General features: G+C 42.3%; 1 protein-coding gene across 3 annotated transcripts; it reads right to left on the reverse strand.

Annotated features, from left to right (window-relative positions):
• Positions 1-7,097: 7,097 nt before the first annotated feature.
• Positions 7,098-18,443, reverse strand: NMS (neuromedin S). Of its 3 annotated transcripts, XM_043470411.1 has the most exons (10): positions 18,270-18,443; positions 15,822-15,877; positions 15,489-15,527; positions 13,501-13,524; positions 13,350-13,403; positions 11,309-11,383; positions 9,876-9,911; positions 9,240-9,281; positions 8,109-8,158; positions 7,098-7,250 (listed from the first exon to the last, which is right to left on the reverse strand). In XM_043470411.1, exons 1-9 carry the CDS (start codon positions 18,403-18,405, stop codon positions 8,120-8,122), a joined length of 501 nt encoding a protein of 166 aa, XP_043326346.1. In that variant the 5' UTR covers positions 18,406-18,443; the 3' UTR covers positions 7,098-7,250; positions 8,109-8,119. The 3 variants fall into 3 exon arrangements, with proteins under 3 accessions (XP_043326346.1, XP_043326344.1, XP_043326345.1); XM_043470409.1 differs by lacking the exon at positions 7,098-7,250 and having other exon boundaries at positions 8,128-8,158; positions 11,251-11,383; positions 18,270-18,433; XM_043470410.1 differs by lacking the exons at positions 7,098-7,250; positions 15,489-15,527 and having other exon boundaries at positions 8,128-8,158; positions 11,251-11,383; positions 18,270-18,433.
• Positions 18,444-19,540: the final 1,097 nt, after the last annotated feature.

Here is a 19,540-nt window from a genome sequence, read left to right on the forward strand (position 1 = left end):
TGCATTTCTTGGCTTTCGTCAAGTCTCCTGAAAGATTGATAAGCCAAACATTTGGATTTCCTCTTTAGCAACAAGAATTTGATGTCAGTGCTATAACGTTCTGTTAATCCCTCAGTCGTGTCCAACTCTTTGTGATCCCGTGGGCTGTAGCCCACCAGGCTTCTCTGTCCATGAGACTTCCCAGGCAAAAACACTGGAGTGGATTGCCATTTATTCTCCTAAGGGGATCTTCCTGAACCAGGGATGGAACCCATGTCTCCTGCATTGCAGGTGGATTCTTTACCATCTGAGCCACCAAGCAAGCCCTGTTACGTTTCTTCCCAACCCAGGGATTGAACCTGGGTCTCCCGTGCTGCAGGCAGACACTTTACCATCTGAGCCACCGGGGACTTCGTTACATTTCTGCTGCTGCTGCTGCTGCTAAGTCGCTTCAGTCGTGTCCGACTCTGTGCGACCCCATAGACGGCAGCCCACCAGGCTCCCCCGTCCCTTGGATTCTCCAGGCAAGAACACTGGAGTGGGTTGCCATTTCCTTCTCCAATGCATGAAAGTGAAAAGTGGAAGTGAAGTCGCTCAGTCGTGTCTGACTCTCAGCGACCCCATGAGCTGCAGCCTACCAGGCTCCTCCGTCCATGGGATTTTCCAGGCAAGAGTACTGGAGTGGGATGCCATTGCCTTCTCTATTTCTAAACCTACTTAATTAAGCCCAGGTTGTGTTCATTCTTTTCCTGATGCTTGAGCATAAAGTAACCAGGAACTCCCTTCCAAGGGATATTTAGCTTTTCTCTTCCCCGTCCCTAGCTCTCTCCACTTTCACCTTGATATACTGAAACTCTAACTTTACCATAAAAATTTAAGTGGTGAAGCTTTTATTTACGCTAATTGGTATTACTTAAGATTTTTTTATTATAAAATGTAGAGTTTGATAAAGTAATAGTTGTCTAGTTTTTAACTCATCCACTTCTCTTTAATGAGTCCAGTTGAATGTCTCCTGCTTCAGGTACTTGAAGAGTCTCTATAGCTGGAGGAGTTGTGTTTTTCTTCCTTTTTCTTTGTAAAAGAAAAAGTGAGCTTGATAAAATTCTTATTCTGGCACTAAATGTATCTCCTTGAATCCTCTTTGTGTGTCTCCTTATCAGAGGTGGCTCTTCCCACATTCTGAAATTCCATCTGAGAATATTTTTTTCTTTTCTTTTAGTGAGTGGGTGTATGTGTGTGTATACTTAAAAGTAACTTTTTTATTTCAGAACAGTTGTAGATGAATAGTAGAGTCGTGGAGACAGTACAGAGAGTAAATATAGCGATGTAAATTGTTGAAGCCACTACAGAAAATAGTATGGCAGTTCCTTAAAAAATTAAAAAATAGAGTTGACATATGATCCTGTAATCCCATTCCTGGACATATATCTTAAAAAGATGAAAACAATAATTTGAAAAGATACATACACCCCAGTGTTCATAGCAGAACTGTTTATGATAGCCAGAACACGGAAGCAACCTAAACCTCCATTGACAAAGATATGGATAAAGAAGACATGGTACATACACACAATGGACTATTAGTCATAAAGAGAATGAAGTAATGCCCGATGTGGACCTGGAACTTATCTTTTACATAACCACTTATCCATTCATTTGCACAAACATTTTTGGACAGTCTACTTTAAGCTAAGGGCTGTGTTAGGCCTCAGAACTTAAAAATGAATGAGGTATGGCTCCTGCCTTCGGGAAGCTTATGCTGACCTGGAGAGGGACCCAGAGGGTAGCTAAGGAGAAGAGAGGAAAAGCTCTGTGGATGCAGAGGTCAAGAACTCTAGGCCCAGCGGGTCAGACAGATATTCACAGGGTCTTTGAGGCAGGAGGACAGGAGACAGGTGGAGAGAAGGACCCTGGACGAATTGCCACATTCCTTAAAGAGAAGAGGGGTGTAGCATAGATGTGCTAACAGGACGGAGAAGGGATAAGATGTCTTAGCCAGAAGAAATGAGCCGCCAAGAAGCGTGGCATCTCTGGGGAGGACGGAGGACGATTGACCTGGAATATTAAGGCTGTGAAGACAACCCCTTATCCAAGGTGTCCCAGAATCTCTGGTCTTCTGGACACTGAGCAGCCTCCCAGCCTCCTCTCCCACCACTTCCCAGGTCCTCAAGGAAGAGAAAGGGAGAGAGGTTCAGCATCCAGGGAAGAGATGGTGGATAAAGAGGGGTTTTAGCGCGATTCAGAGAGTCCAGAGAGGCATCCGTTAGAGGAGAGGGAGGCAGTGGAAGGCAGCTGGACCGGGAGGATCCAGGTCGGTAAGCACTCGTTGCTTCATCAGTGGACACCAAGGCAGCTGGCACTGTGTGCTTTCCTCCCCACAGACACCCCTCACTCTTCACCTATTTCAGGTCAAGGTGAGTTTTGCCCAGGAGGGTGACAAACAATAGCTCTTCCCTGGACCACGCCTCCTCCAAGAGTGTGGACATATGGTCTACCAGCTGGCTGTCCTGCACCCTAGCATCTCCGCAGCTGCTGTGAAGGGAAGCTTCTTCCCCTGGGTTCTGCTTTATCACAGTCACCCTCCAAGTTCTGTTTCACTGATGTCTGGAAGACAAAGACTAAGAGTATAAATAAAATAACACCTACCACCCCTCCTTCATGGTTTCTATTGATCCTGGCTTAAACTCTTGAGGCAAATTGATGGTTTTAATATTAAACTGAAATACCAAGAGTCAGCAAAGAGATTAGAGAATTGAGCAAAAAAATAACCCTTTCCCAAACTGGAATTTTTCCAGCGTCTTTGGATGTGGATTATTTGGGCCAGGAAAATGTTCCTTTCAGGTCAGGTATTGAGACACACAAGATGAATAACTTTATAAAAATTAAGAAAGCCAGAGAGTCTAAACATGTTGAATTGGAAAAGCACCTGAATCTCCTATCTCCTGGGAAAGGTGGGGGAGGGTCCCTGTTTAGCCTCCCCTGATTGATCCAGATCCCTTTTTGGTCTCAAATCCGCTATAGCCCTGGCCATGGTGAACTCTTCTTCTTCTTTTTTTTTAATTGATTTATTTGGCTGCACCAGGTCTTAGTTGCTGCATGTGGGTTCTAGTTCCCTGACCAGGGATCAAACCCAGGCCCCTGCATTGGGAATGGGGAGTCTTAGCCACTGGACCACCAGGGAAGTCCCAACCATGGTGAACTCTCGATTCACCTTGTTCTCGCACCAGGAACACCATCCCCACCTGAGTCAAGGGCTAAGGTGGCAGGGTTTTTAGGTTTGTAACTTCATGTGCAACTCAACCTTGTACCTGCATTTCATCTCACTCCTATTTTTTCATTTCAGTCTAACTTTAATAAAGATGTATCAGTCTTTTAACAAACATTCACAAACATTGACTGTCCCAGCACTAAAGGAAAACATAATGATGACAAGATATTCTAGATGGAGGGACTCTGGGTAGAAAACGTGATCTGATCATAAATGGAGCCATCAGTGTATGGAAGGCAGGAATAAGGTCTAGTGGGAAATGTCTTATTAACTAAATCATGTCTTGATATTGCATTCTGATCTGATGATTTTAATCCCTTCAAATATATATTAAAGCATGTGTTCTTTAGCCAATTCTTTGTGACTTCATGAACTGTAGCCCACCAGGCTCCTTTGTCCATGAGATTTTCCCAGAAAGAATACTGGAGTGGGTTGCCATGCCCTCTTCCAGGGGATTGTCCTGACCCAGGGATCAAACCTGCATCGCTTATGACTCTTACATTGGCAGGCAGGTTCTTTACCACTAGCGCTGCCTGGGAAGCCCTTAAAGTGTGGTTTTTAAATTTCAAAAATAAATCCTCCTCAGGACGGCTGTGCTGGGTCTTCGTTGCTTTGTGCGGGCTTTCTCTGGTTGCAGAGAGGGGAGGCTACTCTTCCTTGTGGTTCAGGGGCTTCTCACTGTGGTGGCTTCTCTCGTGGAGCACAGGCTCTAGAGTGTGCGGGCTTCAGTAGTTGTGGGCACGGGCTTAGCTGCCCCACAGTATGTGGAATCTTCTCAGACCAGGGATCAAACCCATGTCCTCCACATTGGCATGCAGATCCTTATCCATTGTGTCACTGGGGAAGTCCTACTCAGGACATTTTTAAGGCAGTTTGGATACTCTTCTTATTACATCTAAAAATTACTTAGTTGCCCAGTTTATTTAGTTCATTTACTATTGGTCTTTCATCTTTCATCACTGAGTTGAAAGTTGTTTTCTTTCTTTTTACTTTAACCATATTCTCTTAAAGGTCCAAAGTTTCCAACAAAAGGGCTGATGTAAACAATATCATGTGTGGTTGTGTAACTCTTACTGTGAAGACACAATGCCTTTAAAATATCAAGTGAGGAAAATCACCTCAGTCTTGACCCTGGCCAACGGCTAATTCTAAGTCTCTGGGAAGTGGCCTGTGATGGTAAAGAGCTATAGGTATTGGAGTTGTTTCAACCTGGGTTTGAATTCTGACTCTACCATTTAGTGACACAGCCCAACATCTCGTGGAAGTAGACTTGCTCAACTCATCCTGCATGTCAGGGTCTACAGATAGGTCTTAAAATATTCTTTTGGAGAAAATAGGATTTAGACTTATTGCAAAAGCTTATGAAAGTGAAAATAACCTTTATTATAAAATAAAAAACTAAAAACTGAATCCTAGAAGTGTGATGGCTAAATGACAGTTTAAAATGAGGCCTCTTAAATATGATGAGAAGCTTGAGAGACTTCAAAGACAGAAGGTTGAGTGCAGTTTATGTTCATGACATGTATCATTCAGTTTAGTTCAGTTCAGTTGCTCAGTCATGTCCGACTCTTTGCAACCCCATGAATCGCAGCACGCCAGGCCTCCCTGTCCATTACCAACTTCCAGAGTTTACTCAAACTCATGTCCATCGAGTCGGTGATGCCATCCAGCCATCTCATCCTCTGTCGTCCCCTTCTCCTCCTGTCCCCAATCCCTCCCAGCATCAGGGTCTTTTCCAATGAGTCAACTCTTCGCATGAGTTGGCCAAAATATTGGAGTTTCAGCTTCCGTGTCAGTCCTTCCAATGAACATCCAGGACTGATCTCCTTTAGGAACTGGACATGGAACAATAGACTGGTTCCAAATAGAAAAAGGAGTATGTCAAGGCTGTATATTGTCACCCTGCTTATTTAACTTATATGCAGAGTACATCATGAAAAATGCTGGGCTGGAAGAAGCACAAGCTGGAATCAAGATTGCCAGGAGAAATATCAATAACCTCAGATATGCAGATGACACCACCTTATGGCAGAAAGTGAAGAGGAACTAAAGAGCCTCTTGATGAAAGTGAAAGAGGAGAGTGAAAAAGTTGGCTTAAAGCTCAACATTCAGAAAACTAAGATCATGGCATCTGGTTCCATCAGTTCATGAAAAATAGATGGGGAGACAGTGGAAACAGTGTCAGACTTTATTTTTTGGGGGGCTCCAAAATCACTGCAGATGGTGATTGCAGCCATGAAATTAAAAGACGCTTACGCCTTGGAAGGAAAGTTATGACCAACCTAGACAGCATATTAAAAAGCAGAGACATTACTTTGCTAACAAAGGTCTGTCTAGTCAAGGCTATGGTTTTTCCAGTGGTCATGTATCACTGGGAACCCTGAAATGTCATTTACAGAGGAGGCACCCGAGGAGGTAAAGGCCAGGTGCTCACTGCTTCTTGAAGAGTCTAGGGTTGGTATGTGGGATTTTATGGGTTTTGTTTGTTTGTTTGTTTTTAAATTTTATTAACGTATAATGTGGTATTAATTTCTGCTTGCAGCAGAGTGATTCAGTTATACACATATACGCTCTGTCTCATAGTCTTTTCCATCATGGTTTATCACAGGACATTGAATACAATTCACTGTGCTGTACAGTAGGTCCTTGTTGTTTATCCATTCTATGCAGAATAGCTTGCATTTGCTAATCCCAAACTCCCAGTCTATTCCTCTCCCGCCCCTTGGCAGCCACAAGTCCGTTCTCTATGTCTATGAGTCTGTTTCTGTTTCATAGATAAGTTCATTTGTGTCATATTCTAGATTTCACACATAAGTGATAGCATATGGTACTTATCTTTCTCTTTCTGACTTATTTTGCTTAGTAGAATCATTTTAATTTCTAGGTCTATCTGTGTTGCTGCAAATGACATTATTTCATTCTTTTTATGGCTGAGTAATATTCCTTTGTGTATGTACACAACATCTTCTTTATCCATTCATCTATCAGTGGATATTTAGATTGTCTCCATGTCTTGGCTATTGTAAATAGGGCTGCCATGAACACAGAGGTGCTTGTATCTTTTCGGATTATAGTTTTGTCTGGATATATGCCGTAGGCCCACAAAGAGTTGGTCACGACTGAGCAGCTGAACAAGTGCCCAGAAGTGGGATTACTGGATCATATTGGAGTTGGTATGTGTTAACTTGATGCTGTAACTTTGAGCCCCTGGTCAGCAATATAGGAGCAGCTCTCATTAGGGCAAGTCCCTTTGGTACCATTTGTATAACAAAACCCATCTCCAAAGCGTACTTAGAGCTAACACTCCCTGAGTGCTCACTGGGTACCACCACTCTAAGCCCCTTAGGTGGACTGTCTACTCAGTCATTACAAAAATGATGTGAAGATGCTGTTATTACCAGCCCCGTTTTATCATGAAAGTGACCAACCCACAGTCCTCCAGCTAAAAGGTGGAATCAGGATCTGAAGCCAGTCAGACGCTCCCAAGCCTGTGCTCTCAACTCTCAATAATAACAAGGTCGTCAAGATATGCTAAAACAGTACCAAATCCAGCACATTTTAAACATATGTATCTTAAAGCTTTCCCGGTGGCTCAGACAGTAAAGAATCTGCCTGCAATGCAAGAGACTCAGGTTTGATCCCTGGGTCAGGAAGAATTCCCCTGGAGAAGGTAATGGCAACCGATTCCAGCATTCTTGCCCGGAAAATCCCATGGACAGAGGAGCCTGGTTGGCTACAATTCATAGGGTCGCAAAGAGTTGAACACGACTGAGCAACTAACACACGTACACTTTAAAAATATACCCAATCCTTCCCTCAACACTTTCCAATAAGAAATGAAAATGGTCGTGTCAATGCTACTTTATTTTTTACACAGTTGAATATTCTAGTGAATACAGAGACCAAGAGAATTCTTTTTAAACAGTGTTCACAGAAAGAAATTTGACGTTTGTTCAAAGCAATTGCTCAGTTGCCTGATCCAGACTCCCTTTGCCATTGAATTCTGAAAAGAAAAAGGAAAAATGTACAGGTCAGATGGAATCATTATCAGAATGGAGACAAAGCAGAGGGGCATGTTATTACATAACATATTTAAAAACGCCTCATCCTGACATGGCGTAAATGCCCATAATCAGGACTCATGAGATGTGTTATTGCTGTAACTGACCAGGCCATTAGGTCAGTGTGAGGGGGATGGCCTCAGGGACCAGCTTCCCCTGTACGGCCAGGGTAGCATGTGCCCCAGTATCTGCACAGAGCTCTCAGACACTTTCGCCTGCCAGGGCCTCAGTCACTGCTGGCTGGTCCAGGTTGTGCTCCAGGAGGGAGGCTGGGGCGTCCCTGAAGGACAGCAGCCTCATGTTCCTTGAAACACATCATTATAAGAGACAGAGAAGGTCCAGAGTTGCCCACATGCAGACTCCCCCAACACCATCACAGGCCAGAAGCCGAGAAATCTCCCAAGATTTCACCTCGGGGTCTCTGAGCATAATTGAATGGAGGGAATACTCTGGCCTGGCTGTAGTCGGAAATGCTCCCACTATAGAAAACTCCTCCCCACCAAGCATGCCAGATACGTGGATTTGCCTCATCACAAAGGCCCAGTGAGAAGTCACGAAAGCTTCTGTCTCCTCACAGCTGCTGCTGGAGACAGCGCACCTGCAAAGACTGCCTTATTTGGGACAATGCCAGGCTGCAGTGGGGTCTCTGTGATGCTGAGAGCATAAAAGGGAGGGAGCAGAGATCCTTAGGGGCTCCACATGGTCCCCACTTTTTGGAACTATCACCCCTCCAGCTGCCTCTCACTCCCCCATGTCTGACATAAAACATTTATTTGGAGAAGAGTTGCAGAGAGACTGACCTTGGACAATCCTATGAGGTGTCAAAGTCAAGGTTTCTTCCATTCCTTGGCTGAAACAAAACAAGACAAAACAAAAAAAATGGAGCTGCTTATAGCGCTGAGACCAAACTGCCTGGAATCTGCAGCGGTTCCAGATTCTTTCTCTACTACCCTAAGTTTCTGTTCTCCTAACTGGGATGTCAGCAGCTTCCTTGCGGGCTCAGCTTGGGAGTGCGTCTGTGGGTCCTCTGGACAGTGCCCCAGGACCCCTGCTGCTCCTACAGCCCTGACACTGTCCCCCACCCCACCACTCCATCCCTTAGCCTCGGTTTATATGGCAGGACCATCCCCAAACCATTCATCACAAGATTTCTCATCCTAAAGACATCATGGAGACCCAGACCAACTGTTTCTGCAAGTACTTTCCAGAGAACAACCACCAATAGGGCATGCAGGTTTAAAAGGTGTAATTGGGGTGTTGTGGAGGTGGGAAGAATTTCTGTGGTTAAGTAAGTTTGGAAATGTGTGACTGAGCCACATTAAAGAGCTTGTTTCCTGAAGACATGGAAGTGTGCTCTGTAAACACTGGAGTGTCAGATGCAGTGTTTTTGACTGTATTTGATCTTTGCAGAGCATCTCTTAGCACCAGTGACCACAGAATGAAGATGGAGGGGCATACGCTTAGTCTGACTCACACGTTTTTCTGATGCAAACACTGAAGATCTAAGGGGTGAAACAGCTAGTGAGTGGTAGATCAAGAACTAAAAGACCATATGCGACTTTTGCAAGAGGCTTCAAGTGCCATAGGGAGAAGGACCAGTAGACTCCTATTCCCAGGAGAGGGCCAAGTTTTCTGGACCTTCATGCTAGGGAAAATAGACTCCAACTGTGGTTGGTCCCCGCATCTGTCCATCAACATAGCTCCTGCCTCCCACCCCTGAGCTCCTCCCAGAGCCCTGGTGTCCTCAGTCTGTGTCCTGCTGGACCTTTGCCTTTCCAAGTGATGACTCACACCCTAAGGGTGAGAAAGTTCCCTCAGTGATTCACCAGTTCCCCATGGGGCCCTGGCCGGGCTCATTCAGTAATAACTTCATAACTGGGGAGGCAGAACGGAATCAGGGTGAAAAAAAGAAAAGAAGAAACATGCTTTACCCTGAAAAGGAAAAACGGTCTTCCCAAGGTGGCAGTGTAATCCTGCAAGATAAAAACACAAACGGTTACCCGATCAGGCTGTGCCAAAGGTCTTTCAAAGATGTCCATGGCAGTAGTTTTCAAAGTGTGGTCCCCAGACACGAAACATCAACGACACCTGGGAACTTGTTAGAGATGCAAAACCTCAGGTGCCCACTGATTCTATGGAGTTGGGGCCCAGCCATTTGAATTTTAACAAGGTCCCAGGTTCTTATGATTCATGGTCAACTTGAAGAAGCACAGGTATTGACACATGGGGTTCATACCACCTACAGCATCCCTCCCCAAGTTTGTACAATGGCCTGTGGGCCCCTGAGCCAGAACACAAATCTCCAGGAGCAGATGGCCCCACGTGACTCATCTGTAAGAACTGACATGAAATAGTCCCATCCAGAGGCGTGGTTCCTTGGTTCCTTTCTGCTCCAGGACAAGCCCAGGGAAACCCCAAATTAGATGCTCAGCCTCAGAGAATTCCAGAGCATAGTGTGAGGCCAGTTCTTGGCAGAAGTGGTCCAAAGAGCCTGCAAGCATTCCCCCATCTCTAGGAGATGCAGATCTTTCTTTTTGGGGGTGGCGTTCGCCGTAAGGTTTACCTACCTTTTTGGTAAAATCCGCTGCAGTGGCCCTGGAATCCTGCAAAGGAATGAGGACCAGGTTCATTTAATAGGAAACTCACCCCCTGTTCCCTGACTTGCAGTGGTGCTGTGACCTGGCCCCTCCCTGGTTCCATTCAAAGATAATCAGAAGTCAGATGCAAAAAAGTCATTCAAGGAGACAGCTAACCTTGGAGACAATTACAGTTTCTTATTCTGGAAGGTGAGGATGTTTTCTTGATGGTGTTGCCTTAAGGTCTAGGACAATGTTAAACTTGCTTGTTCTTCCCAACCGCCTCCACTTGAAATTGACTCCTGGCATAGGCATATTTTCCAAGGATAAACCATTTCAGTTTCTTCAGCTCATCTTTGCCAGTAAATCTGGCCCGTTAGTGGAGGCTGACTCAAGCTGGAAGCCTGCTGTCAGCATCTGAACAGATAGACTGTGATGGCCTGTGCTCAGGGTGACCAACTGGCTTCTCAGGAAGTGAGCAATTTTCTGGGGTCTTGGCATTTTCTGAGCTAAACCTAGGAATGTCCTGGGCCAACTGCAAAGAGTTGGTCATCTTACTTGAACTCATATTGTCCAAAAATTGTGTTTCTTTGTTTTGCTCCCATGCAACAAAACTTTGATGGACCTTTTCAACAGGTTCAGCTATTACTGAAACTGCAATGCAATGCTAAGTCTCTTCAGTCGTGTCTGACTCTTTGAGACCCTATGGACTATAGCCCACCAGGTTCCTCTGCCCATGGGATTTTCCAGGGAAAAATACTGGAGTGGGTTGCCATTCCCTTCTCCAGGGACCTTCCCAACCTAGGGACCAAACCCATGTCTCTTGCATCTTCTGCATTGGCAGGTAGGTTCTTTACCACTAGTGCCACCTGGGAAGCCCATTATTGGAACCAGTCATAGCTAAACTTAAAAAATTTGAATCAAAATGATTCATTTTTAAAATTTAATATTTATTTCATATTAGTACATAGTTTACTTACAACATTGCATTAGTATCAGAGGTTTTTTTAAGAAACAAAGCTCTGGTGTTGCAGCTAAGACCCAGAGCAGCCAAATATAAATAAAAATATTTTAAAAAACAAAAGAAACAAAGAGATAGGAATAAAGGAGCAGGTGGGACAATGGGAAGCAGTGTATGTGACCAGGGCAGGTGTCTATGTCATGAGAAGGAATAAGATGGGGCAGGGAAAGTGAAAAAAATGGCACAAAAACTAAAATGGAAAAGGATGAAGAGCACAGATGAGGAGAGGATGGTCACGAAGCTGGACCACAGCCCCTCCCCCACCCCAGCCCTGCAGCCACCTGTGAAGCTTGTACAAGGAGAAAATGCCAGTGAGCACCACCCAAGGCAACAAAAGGCATTTACCACGGTGAAGTGAACTTTTAGCGGCATTAACAGTATGGTGGATGGAAAAAGTACATACGCGCCGCCAAAATGTCTTCATCCTTCGATCAGCAAGCTTGGCTGCCAGACGCATTAGAGGGTGCACGGGCGGAAACTGGCAAAGAAGTGGTGAGGGTCAGATAGTGCCAGGACGGAGCCCAGGGCTATGCGCAATCCTGTCTGCTCACCCTCTTACAAATGGGTTTAATTTTCAAAGTAAAATCCATTTCCAAGCCTAAGCCTGAAGTTTTATGTTATCAATAAAGAATCGCTTGCCTGGCTCACACATTTCATTCCAACACAGCACTTAAAAATATTCCCTTAGGGGAAATCAGACTTGTATCTGCATTAACCCCAAGCATTTGTCCCATTGTGGAGTACTTCATCTCACAGAAACATCTCTGTGAGGATCCTCTCTGGCATGCCAGGTGTGCTCTCCTCCTCTAAGGGACAGGCTAAAAGGTGCCATTCATCACCACCACCCAACTATCTTATTTCCCTGAATGTCTCATCTGTGACTGCCCAGCACACACTCAGATGTACACACCCTACCTTATCTAGTTCTGTGAATTCTCCCCAGGTATTTTGGCCCAGAGTAAAACTTAATTTTTGTTTCCCTGGTGGTGCAGTGGTAGATAATCCACCTGCCAATGCAGGAGACATGGGTTTGACCCCTGGGTTGGGAAGATCCCCTGAAGAAGGAAATGGCAACCCATTCCAGTGTTCTTGCTTGGGAAGTCCCATGGACAGAGGAGCCTGGTGAACCACAGTCCATGGGGTCGCAAAAGAGAAGAGTCAGACACGACTTAGTGACTGAACAACAACAAAAGTTAACTTGCATCATAGGCATGGGATTTATCTTTTCCCTCCCATTTTTATTGTTTTAAAGATTTTTTGATGTGAACCACTTTTAAAGTCCTTATTGAATTTGTTACAATATTGCTCCTGTTTTATGTTTTGGTTTTTTGGCTGTGAGGCATGCAGGATCTTAGCTCCTCAACCAGGGATTGAACTTGCACCCCCTGCATTGGAAGGCAAAGTCTTAACCACTGGACTGCCAGGGACGCCCCCTTCCATTACTGACATCACTCTACTTGAAGTGCCCATGGCCTGACTTGACAATATCCTCCTCCTTACCTGATCCCCATGACCAAATCTATACTATTCTTGAGTCTTTGCCTCTAAGGAAAAAAGAACATTTTGCTTGGTATTTGTATGTTTGTTTGTGTGCTTGTTTTTAAGGATCTTCCTGAAGACTTGGAAAGTCTTGATTAAATAAATAAGCAACTTTCTAATAGTATAATTTCAATCACTGTGACTGGATTGAAATTCTAGTAAAAATTCTATTCTGTGATCTTCCCAATATTCTCCAAATCATACCCTGTAGAAATTCAACAATCTCTCCCCGAGGATAACTCAAATTTCTAATAAGAAAATTAGAGATGATGCTTTCAATTCCCACAGCACATATTACACTGTGACAGTGATAAAATACACTCATGGATCACTTTTGGGAATACGGCACTTTACATTTAACGAAATAGTTTTCCAGAATTTAAAAACGAAAAGTAATAATGAGCAATGTAAATAGAGTTCAGTCTTTACCAGGCTCTTCTCGTCCCTCTGTTTAAGTGCATAATAAAAAGTGATTTCTCACTAATTTTTCCTTTTCTGTAATGTGTTCTCTAGCTTTTCAGATCTCTCAACCTCCCTGGCCCCTTCCCCAAAAAGGGAGAGAGATGATCCTTGTAGTCCTCAGCAAAAAGCACCAAGAGTGTCTGTAAGTCCCTTGTTTTTCTATTTATCTGCATATTTTAAAGATTTTTTTGATGTGAACCATTTTTTAAAGTCTTCATTGAATTTGTTACAATATTGCTTCTGTTTTGTGTTTTTTGGCCCCAAGGCAAGTGGGATCATAGTTCCCTGACCAGGGATCGAACCTGCACCCCCTACATTGATAGGTGAAGTCTTAACCACAAGACCACAGCAAAGTCCCTATCTGCCTATATTAAATGAGAAGGGACAAAGGCAGGCAGAGGAAAGTGACTTTTACCAAAAGATGACTATGATAAAATACTGACCCCTGTTTTAACTGGATGTGTCGGCTCCTGAGTTCTGGAGTAGTGAAATAAAAACTAAATAAGAGGGAAAGAAAGATTGATTTTAATTCTAAGTGTCACTTGCTGAAAGTGTAGTAATCACATACTTTGTTACTGGGTTGGTAGTACTCACCCTTTTGTATATGTCTTGACTATCCTGAAAAGAGAATAGTGAGGATGTCACATAGAATATTACTAGGGCAGGTTTCCAGTAGAAATTATAGCAGGTACCTTCTTGACTTACCTGAATATTATGAAATAAATTGGCAATCTAAAAGGAAATCATTTTATCACCTTAATACAGCTGCAGTTGATGTGGAATCTTGCAAAAAGGAAATTTGCCAGCAATAACATTACTTTAAAACTTAATCTTATTTTACCCTCTCGATCTTCAGGGGAAAACATACGCTATAATGCATTGAAGCAATACCCTAATCATTTCCCAGATAGCCATCTGACTAAGAGGTGGGATAAAATAATGGTTGCAACTTTTAATCTGCTCCTGGGCATATGCTAGAATTCATTTTTTTAAGGGTTGCTTCATATAGCCCAATTTCTCCCCCTAAAATCTCTCTGCATGAATCTTCACTGTTTTTTCAGAAAACCCAGCTTTTAATTTCTAAATCCTTGCTAGAGCATCACTTTGTTCTGTTCTGTCTGCATGAATGACAGCCCAGGAAAAGCTGTACTGGCAGCAAATCCTACTCAAAGATGTACTGTGAATGATCTTGCAAGTATCTGGTTACTATTGGTCTCATCTCATTTATAATACTGACTGATCTCGTCTCATTTATAAACATTGTTGAGTCAGCTCAAACTTCAATCAAGACAGAAATAAAAGTTGTTAGGAACACTTTGATTTTATTGCTGTGAGTAGATATTCCTACCAACTGTGGAGAGTTTCTTCAGTAACCAATACTTACATAATTCTCTCTTTCTCTCTGTGCTATGCATGTACACGTACACACATGCATATGGACACACACACAAAAACGAACCTAAACTATGAACAGCAGAGGCTCAATGGACATTAACTCTCTACTTCCTTACCATCATCATTTCTAAATCAGTCGAAAGTATTTACTACTTTTACACCTCCTGGTCTCTTGTGAGCTTCTGTTCATAGAAGTGTGTGTGTGTTGTGTATGTGTGGTGTGTGTGTGTGTGTGTGTGTGTGGTGTATGTGTGTGTGTGTGTGTGTGTGTGTGTGTGTGCATGCTCTGGACACATATCAGGTAAACAATATATTTGTTACCATATTTATCAACTTTATACCATTACTTTCCAAGTTAAAAAAAATGTGAAGATGATTTTCTAGGTGATGAATTCCAACCCTCAAGATAATATGCACTTTCCTGCTTTATTATTTTCTTTTTAGAGAAAAAAAAGTTTTTTAAAATTTTAGTTATCTATCCTGTAGACTATTTCCCCAATTAGAATATAAGTTCCATGAAAGCAAGTAATTCTGTCCATTTGGATCTGTACTATATCCCCACATAGTATGCAATTACATGTATATATGTGATTATGTGGGCTTCCCAGGTAGCTCAGCTGGTGAAGAATCCACCTGCAACGCAGGAGACTCTGGTTCAATTCCTGGGTCAAGAAGATCCCCGGGAGAAGGGATAGGCTACCCACTCCAGTATTCTTGGGCTTCCCTGGCTGCTCAGATGGTAAAGGATCTGCCTGCAATTTGTGAGACCAGGGTTTGATCCCTGGGTTGGGATGATCCCCTGGAGGAGGGCATGGCAACCCACTCCAGTATTCTTGCCTGGAGAATCCCATGAACAGAGGAGCCTGGTGGGCTAGAGTCCATGGGGCCTCAAAGTTGGACACGACTGAGCGACTAAGCATAGCCCAGCATGTGATTACATATATGGTGTGTATATGTGACTATGATAATTGTAAGAATGCAGATGAACTACCAATATTTTATGGTCATTTCTATTTAGGAGATTCACTTGTTATTTCCCAAAACCATACTTTTATACACACAATGCATACACACAGAATTCTGTAGGTTGTAAAAGAGTGCTTATTTACAGATATTGATTACAGCATAAACACGTGCACTGTTATAAATAAAAGAATTATCTTACATACATCAAGTTTTTTTTTTACCTTAGGTTGTCTAGAAAGACTTGCCCAATATGCCATCCGCTAAAAAAATGAGGAAAATGATTCAAAGATAAGTACAAATTCCTTAATCAATAGAACTAAAATTAAATTCTAAAATTGTTTCCTTTATGAACCTTGCATTATCTTCTCACACAGCGGCCATGAATTTCAACACAACCCCCAAGATAACTTAGACACGGCCATGAAAATGACAACAGAGAGTTTCTGCTGCAGCCAAGAATCTGATCTGAAGACAGTTTTCAGTGAACATTGTTCACATGATATTTTCAAGGTTAAGACTAAATAAAAATCTCACATTACTGAACAATGGTGTACCTCAAACTTCACAATATCCAGGCCATCTGAAGCATCAGCTAAAGGTCGAGGAAATCCTATTGTGAGAAATCATAAAAACCTCCATTAGGAAAAAAGAGGTAGTAACATCAACTTTTCAATCTTTACCATGAAAAACATACAGTGATTCTATTAATATGATGTTGTTAAAAGGACTGACAAAGAAAACACACTTCTACTTACCACTAGCAAATCTCAGGCTTGTGCCAAAATTAACTTAAAATTGCATGGTTTTTCATATTTACCAAGAGTTAGCAAGTCAGGAAAGAAGAGAAAAAACACCTAGGTAATAGCTTAATTTGTATTTAGATGGAATGTGTAGGGACAGGATATCAAGAACTGGTGTCAATAAGAGGAGATATACGTATACATACAGCCGATTCACTTTGCTATACAGCAGAAACTAACACAACAATGTAAATCAGCTATACTCCAATAAAAATTAATTTAAAAAGCAACCTCCTCAAAACCTTGTATCTACCTCTACAAAACACTTCTACTTCATTTTTTATTTTTCTCCTAGTTATATTAATAAAATGTAGTCATTGTTTTAAAAAAAATAAGTATGTGCAACAGAGTTAGTCTTGGAACTTTAAATAAATATGGCCATTTGTCTCTCTGCCTCATCAGACACTTCAGGGGTAGGATTATGGGGAAAGTTGCTACCGGCATGTACCCGAACCTTCTGCCTGTCAATTTTTATCTGACCTAAATGAAGTCTTCATCTCATTTGCATACAACACAACACTTGAAAAAATAGTTAATACTGCAACTGAAAGAATCAGCTGAAGGATAGATCAAAACCAACAAGATGAAATTAAATGGGATAAATATGAGATGCTCAATTCAGATTTTTAAAATCTGAGGCAGGGAATATCTGGCTCAAGAGTAGTATTTTTTTTTAATAATAAGTGACATTTTGCTCTCTACAGTCTTGCTATGAGCCAAGAAAATAATACTGTATGCAAATAATACTGTCCCAACCTTGAAAGGTTATAGTCCTACCTGAAATGATAGAATATGTGGTGAGCTGATGGAACTGAGCATAGGTTTCTTTCACCAAGGGAAAAATTATGAAGTGTGTGTTAACTGCCTTCAACTATTTTGAGAACTGTCATGAGAAATATTAGTCTTGTTCTGTTTATCCCCAAAGGGCAGAACTAAGACTAATGGTTAGAAATTACATGTGATCATATTGCAGCTTGATGTAAAAAAGTTTTTGATGACTGGAGGTATTAAAAAATGCAAAGTAATTCAAAACAATCCCCTAAGGACTTATTAAGAGTTTCTGTGTTAACATTACAATGATAAAGGTCATAAGGACCCCATACTCAGGGAACAGAAAATTAAATTATAAAAAGAGGGAGGTGGATATAAATATGTAAGCAGATAAATAAAAGGTAATAAGACATTGTAGTATTAATAAGATGCTTTTGAAAACCAGGGCAGACAGATACTGGCTGACTTGGTCTGGTAGTGAGCTGAGCGTCACTGAAAGTAATCATATAGGGAAACCATAGAGGTTATCCCTGCTTTTCTGAAAGGCTAAACTAGATAAATTCCATGGTTCCTTGCAACGCCCAGGCTTTGTGATTACACCGCAGAACACGGAAAAACAAATATGCTATTTGAAATGTATTTTCTGGTCGAATATATTTTCAAAGATATTCTACTCCTTAAACCAAAATTTTAATGGAAAAACCTAAAATCTTGAAATAACTGTGTTTCCAACAGGAGCTTCCACCTCTTCCTTCCACTTCCTGTATCATACAGCGAGTTACGCAGAGATGGGTAAGAAATTTTGACTACGAACCCCATGCCTAACCCTCGTTCCCTACAAAAGCACTGATTCCCAGTTGCTGACGCGACCACCCGAGTCCCGTCAGCACCTCGGACAGCGCCCAAGACTTGGAAGACGGGAGCTTCTTGGGACGCTGCCCCCACCCCACTGCCCCGCCACCACCGGTCCCAACAACCCTGTCCAATCCAGAGGAAAGACTATGAAAAGATTCCTTTTTCCTGTGTTCACTTCTACACTGCTCTTCTCCAACTGTCCCTCAATCTTCAGTCTTTGGGACTGTAAGCTCAGTATTACCATCTCTGCTCTCATGTCTTCAGAATTCTAAGACCACATATGACTAACACGTTGGAGTTGCCCCCGACTCATATTCCTCACAGTTTCAGTGGCACATCCTGGGGCCAGCCCCAGGGCAGGAGCTGTTTAAAGGCAGTTCCACACGGGAAAGTAACCTCCTTAGGTAAAAGGCTGTGGCATCTCGCTTTGTCCCTCCTCTCTGATGGAAGCCATTTCTAGAGGGTGGGTGAGGAGATCAAGCTAGTCCTTCCAGAAGTGCCTTGAAGGATCAAGGTCTGTCCCAGTCTTCCTTAGAGCTCAGACCAGCTGGGGTCTCCTGGAAGGGGTCCCCTTACCTGAGGAAGGAATTTGTAGCAGGCAGAAGCAATAGATGGCCAAGATGGATGGGAACTGGGCAAGACATTTCATCTTCAAAGTCCAGATTCTCTTTGCTGGCCACAGATGTGTTCTGCCAGGATAGGAGCTGAGCATTTCCTGAAATTCCACCGGCACAGACAACCCTTCACCACGCGTCTGGGCAGCTGGGTGGAGAAGGTACCTTTATTTGCAGTGCCCTGGAGCACATGGGCTGAGCACCAATCAGCTTTACGCAGGAGGACTGGCTTTCTCGTAAATGTCATGCTGGGCCCTTATTTGTAGAATAATATCTTCCTGGTGTATGTAGGCATTGTAGAGTCATCTGTTCAAACCAGCAATAAAAATAAAAAGTGGAGAGTCATAATTGCTATCCTATAGTGGTTTGAGAAACATTTCTGACTCAAAAAAAAAGGCTTTTTCTCTTTTTTTAAAATCAAAGCACTGGGCATAGAACTATAAACTCTTGAACGATGAAGTCTTGTTTTGTAAGAAGCTGTTTATTTTCCACCATTAACAAAGGATGCTTTATAGTCTTTGCTGTATCTGAGAACAAAATTTGGAGTCCTGGATATAACTTTACAAATAACTCAGAAGTTCAATTAGGGTTTTTCAAAAATTAAGTATGGTTGGAAATTAGACTTCTTAAGGTTTCCTCAGATTCATTTCTATGAACAGGTAAAGTATTTCAAATTAAATCAGTATTAAAGAAATTATGACAGTGTTTAATAATAATAATAGCAAAATTACTTCATCTACTAAGCTTTCATTTAGGATACCATTAGGTTATTTTATGCAATCTTGCAGGAAACCCATAAGGAATGTGTTTCTTTCCTAATTTTATGAATGGAGAAATTGAGGCTGGGAGAGATTAAGGAACTTGCCAAGATCACCAAGCCATCAAGGATGCAAACCAGGGATTTGGACTCAAGGGTGGGATTTTAGTTGATGTGTTATTTTTTTCTAAAAAGAGCCTCCTTGAGATTGGATATGAGATAGAAGAAAAATGAAGTCAGCGAGCTTGCAAAAAGTGTAACATACATGTCAGATACAAAACAGCTTTAGGATTTTTTTCACCATGCTTGTCTTTAATTTTTGCTTTTAAGGATTAGGAGAGTAAGTTTTGGTGGAAGCTGCTCAGCATGAACTATTTATTTATGACTTAAAATGTGATCTTTTGTCAAAAAATTTCTAATTCATAACAAAGTGGAATTATAAACTATAGCCATAATATTTTGCCAACTTTTTTGAT

This window comes from Cervus canadensis, chromosome 5, assembly GCF_019320065.1.
Source record: "Cervus canadensis isolate Bull #8, Minnesota chromosome 5, ASM1932006v1, whole genome shotgun sequence".
NCBI lineage: Eukaryota > Metazoa > Chordata > Mammalia > Artiodactyla > Cervidae > Cervus > Cervus canadensis.

Coding starts and splice junctions, on each gene's coding strand:
- NMS (XM_043470409.1), bottom strand. CDS start 18,405: ATGCTCAGCTCCTATCCTGGCAGAACACATCTGTGGCCAGCAAAGAGA. Junction 15,878..18,269: donor GCTACAAATTCCTTCCTCAG/GTAAGGGGACCC, acceptor TTCTCACAATAG/GATTTCCTCGACCTTTAGCT. Junction 15,528..15,821: donor TGGATATTGTGAAGTTTGAG/GTACACCATTGT, acceptor TCATTTTTTTAG/CGGATGGCATATTGGGCAAG.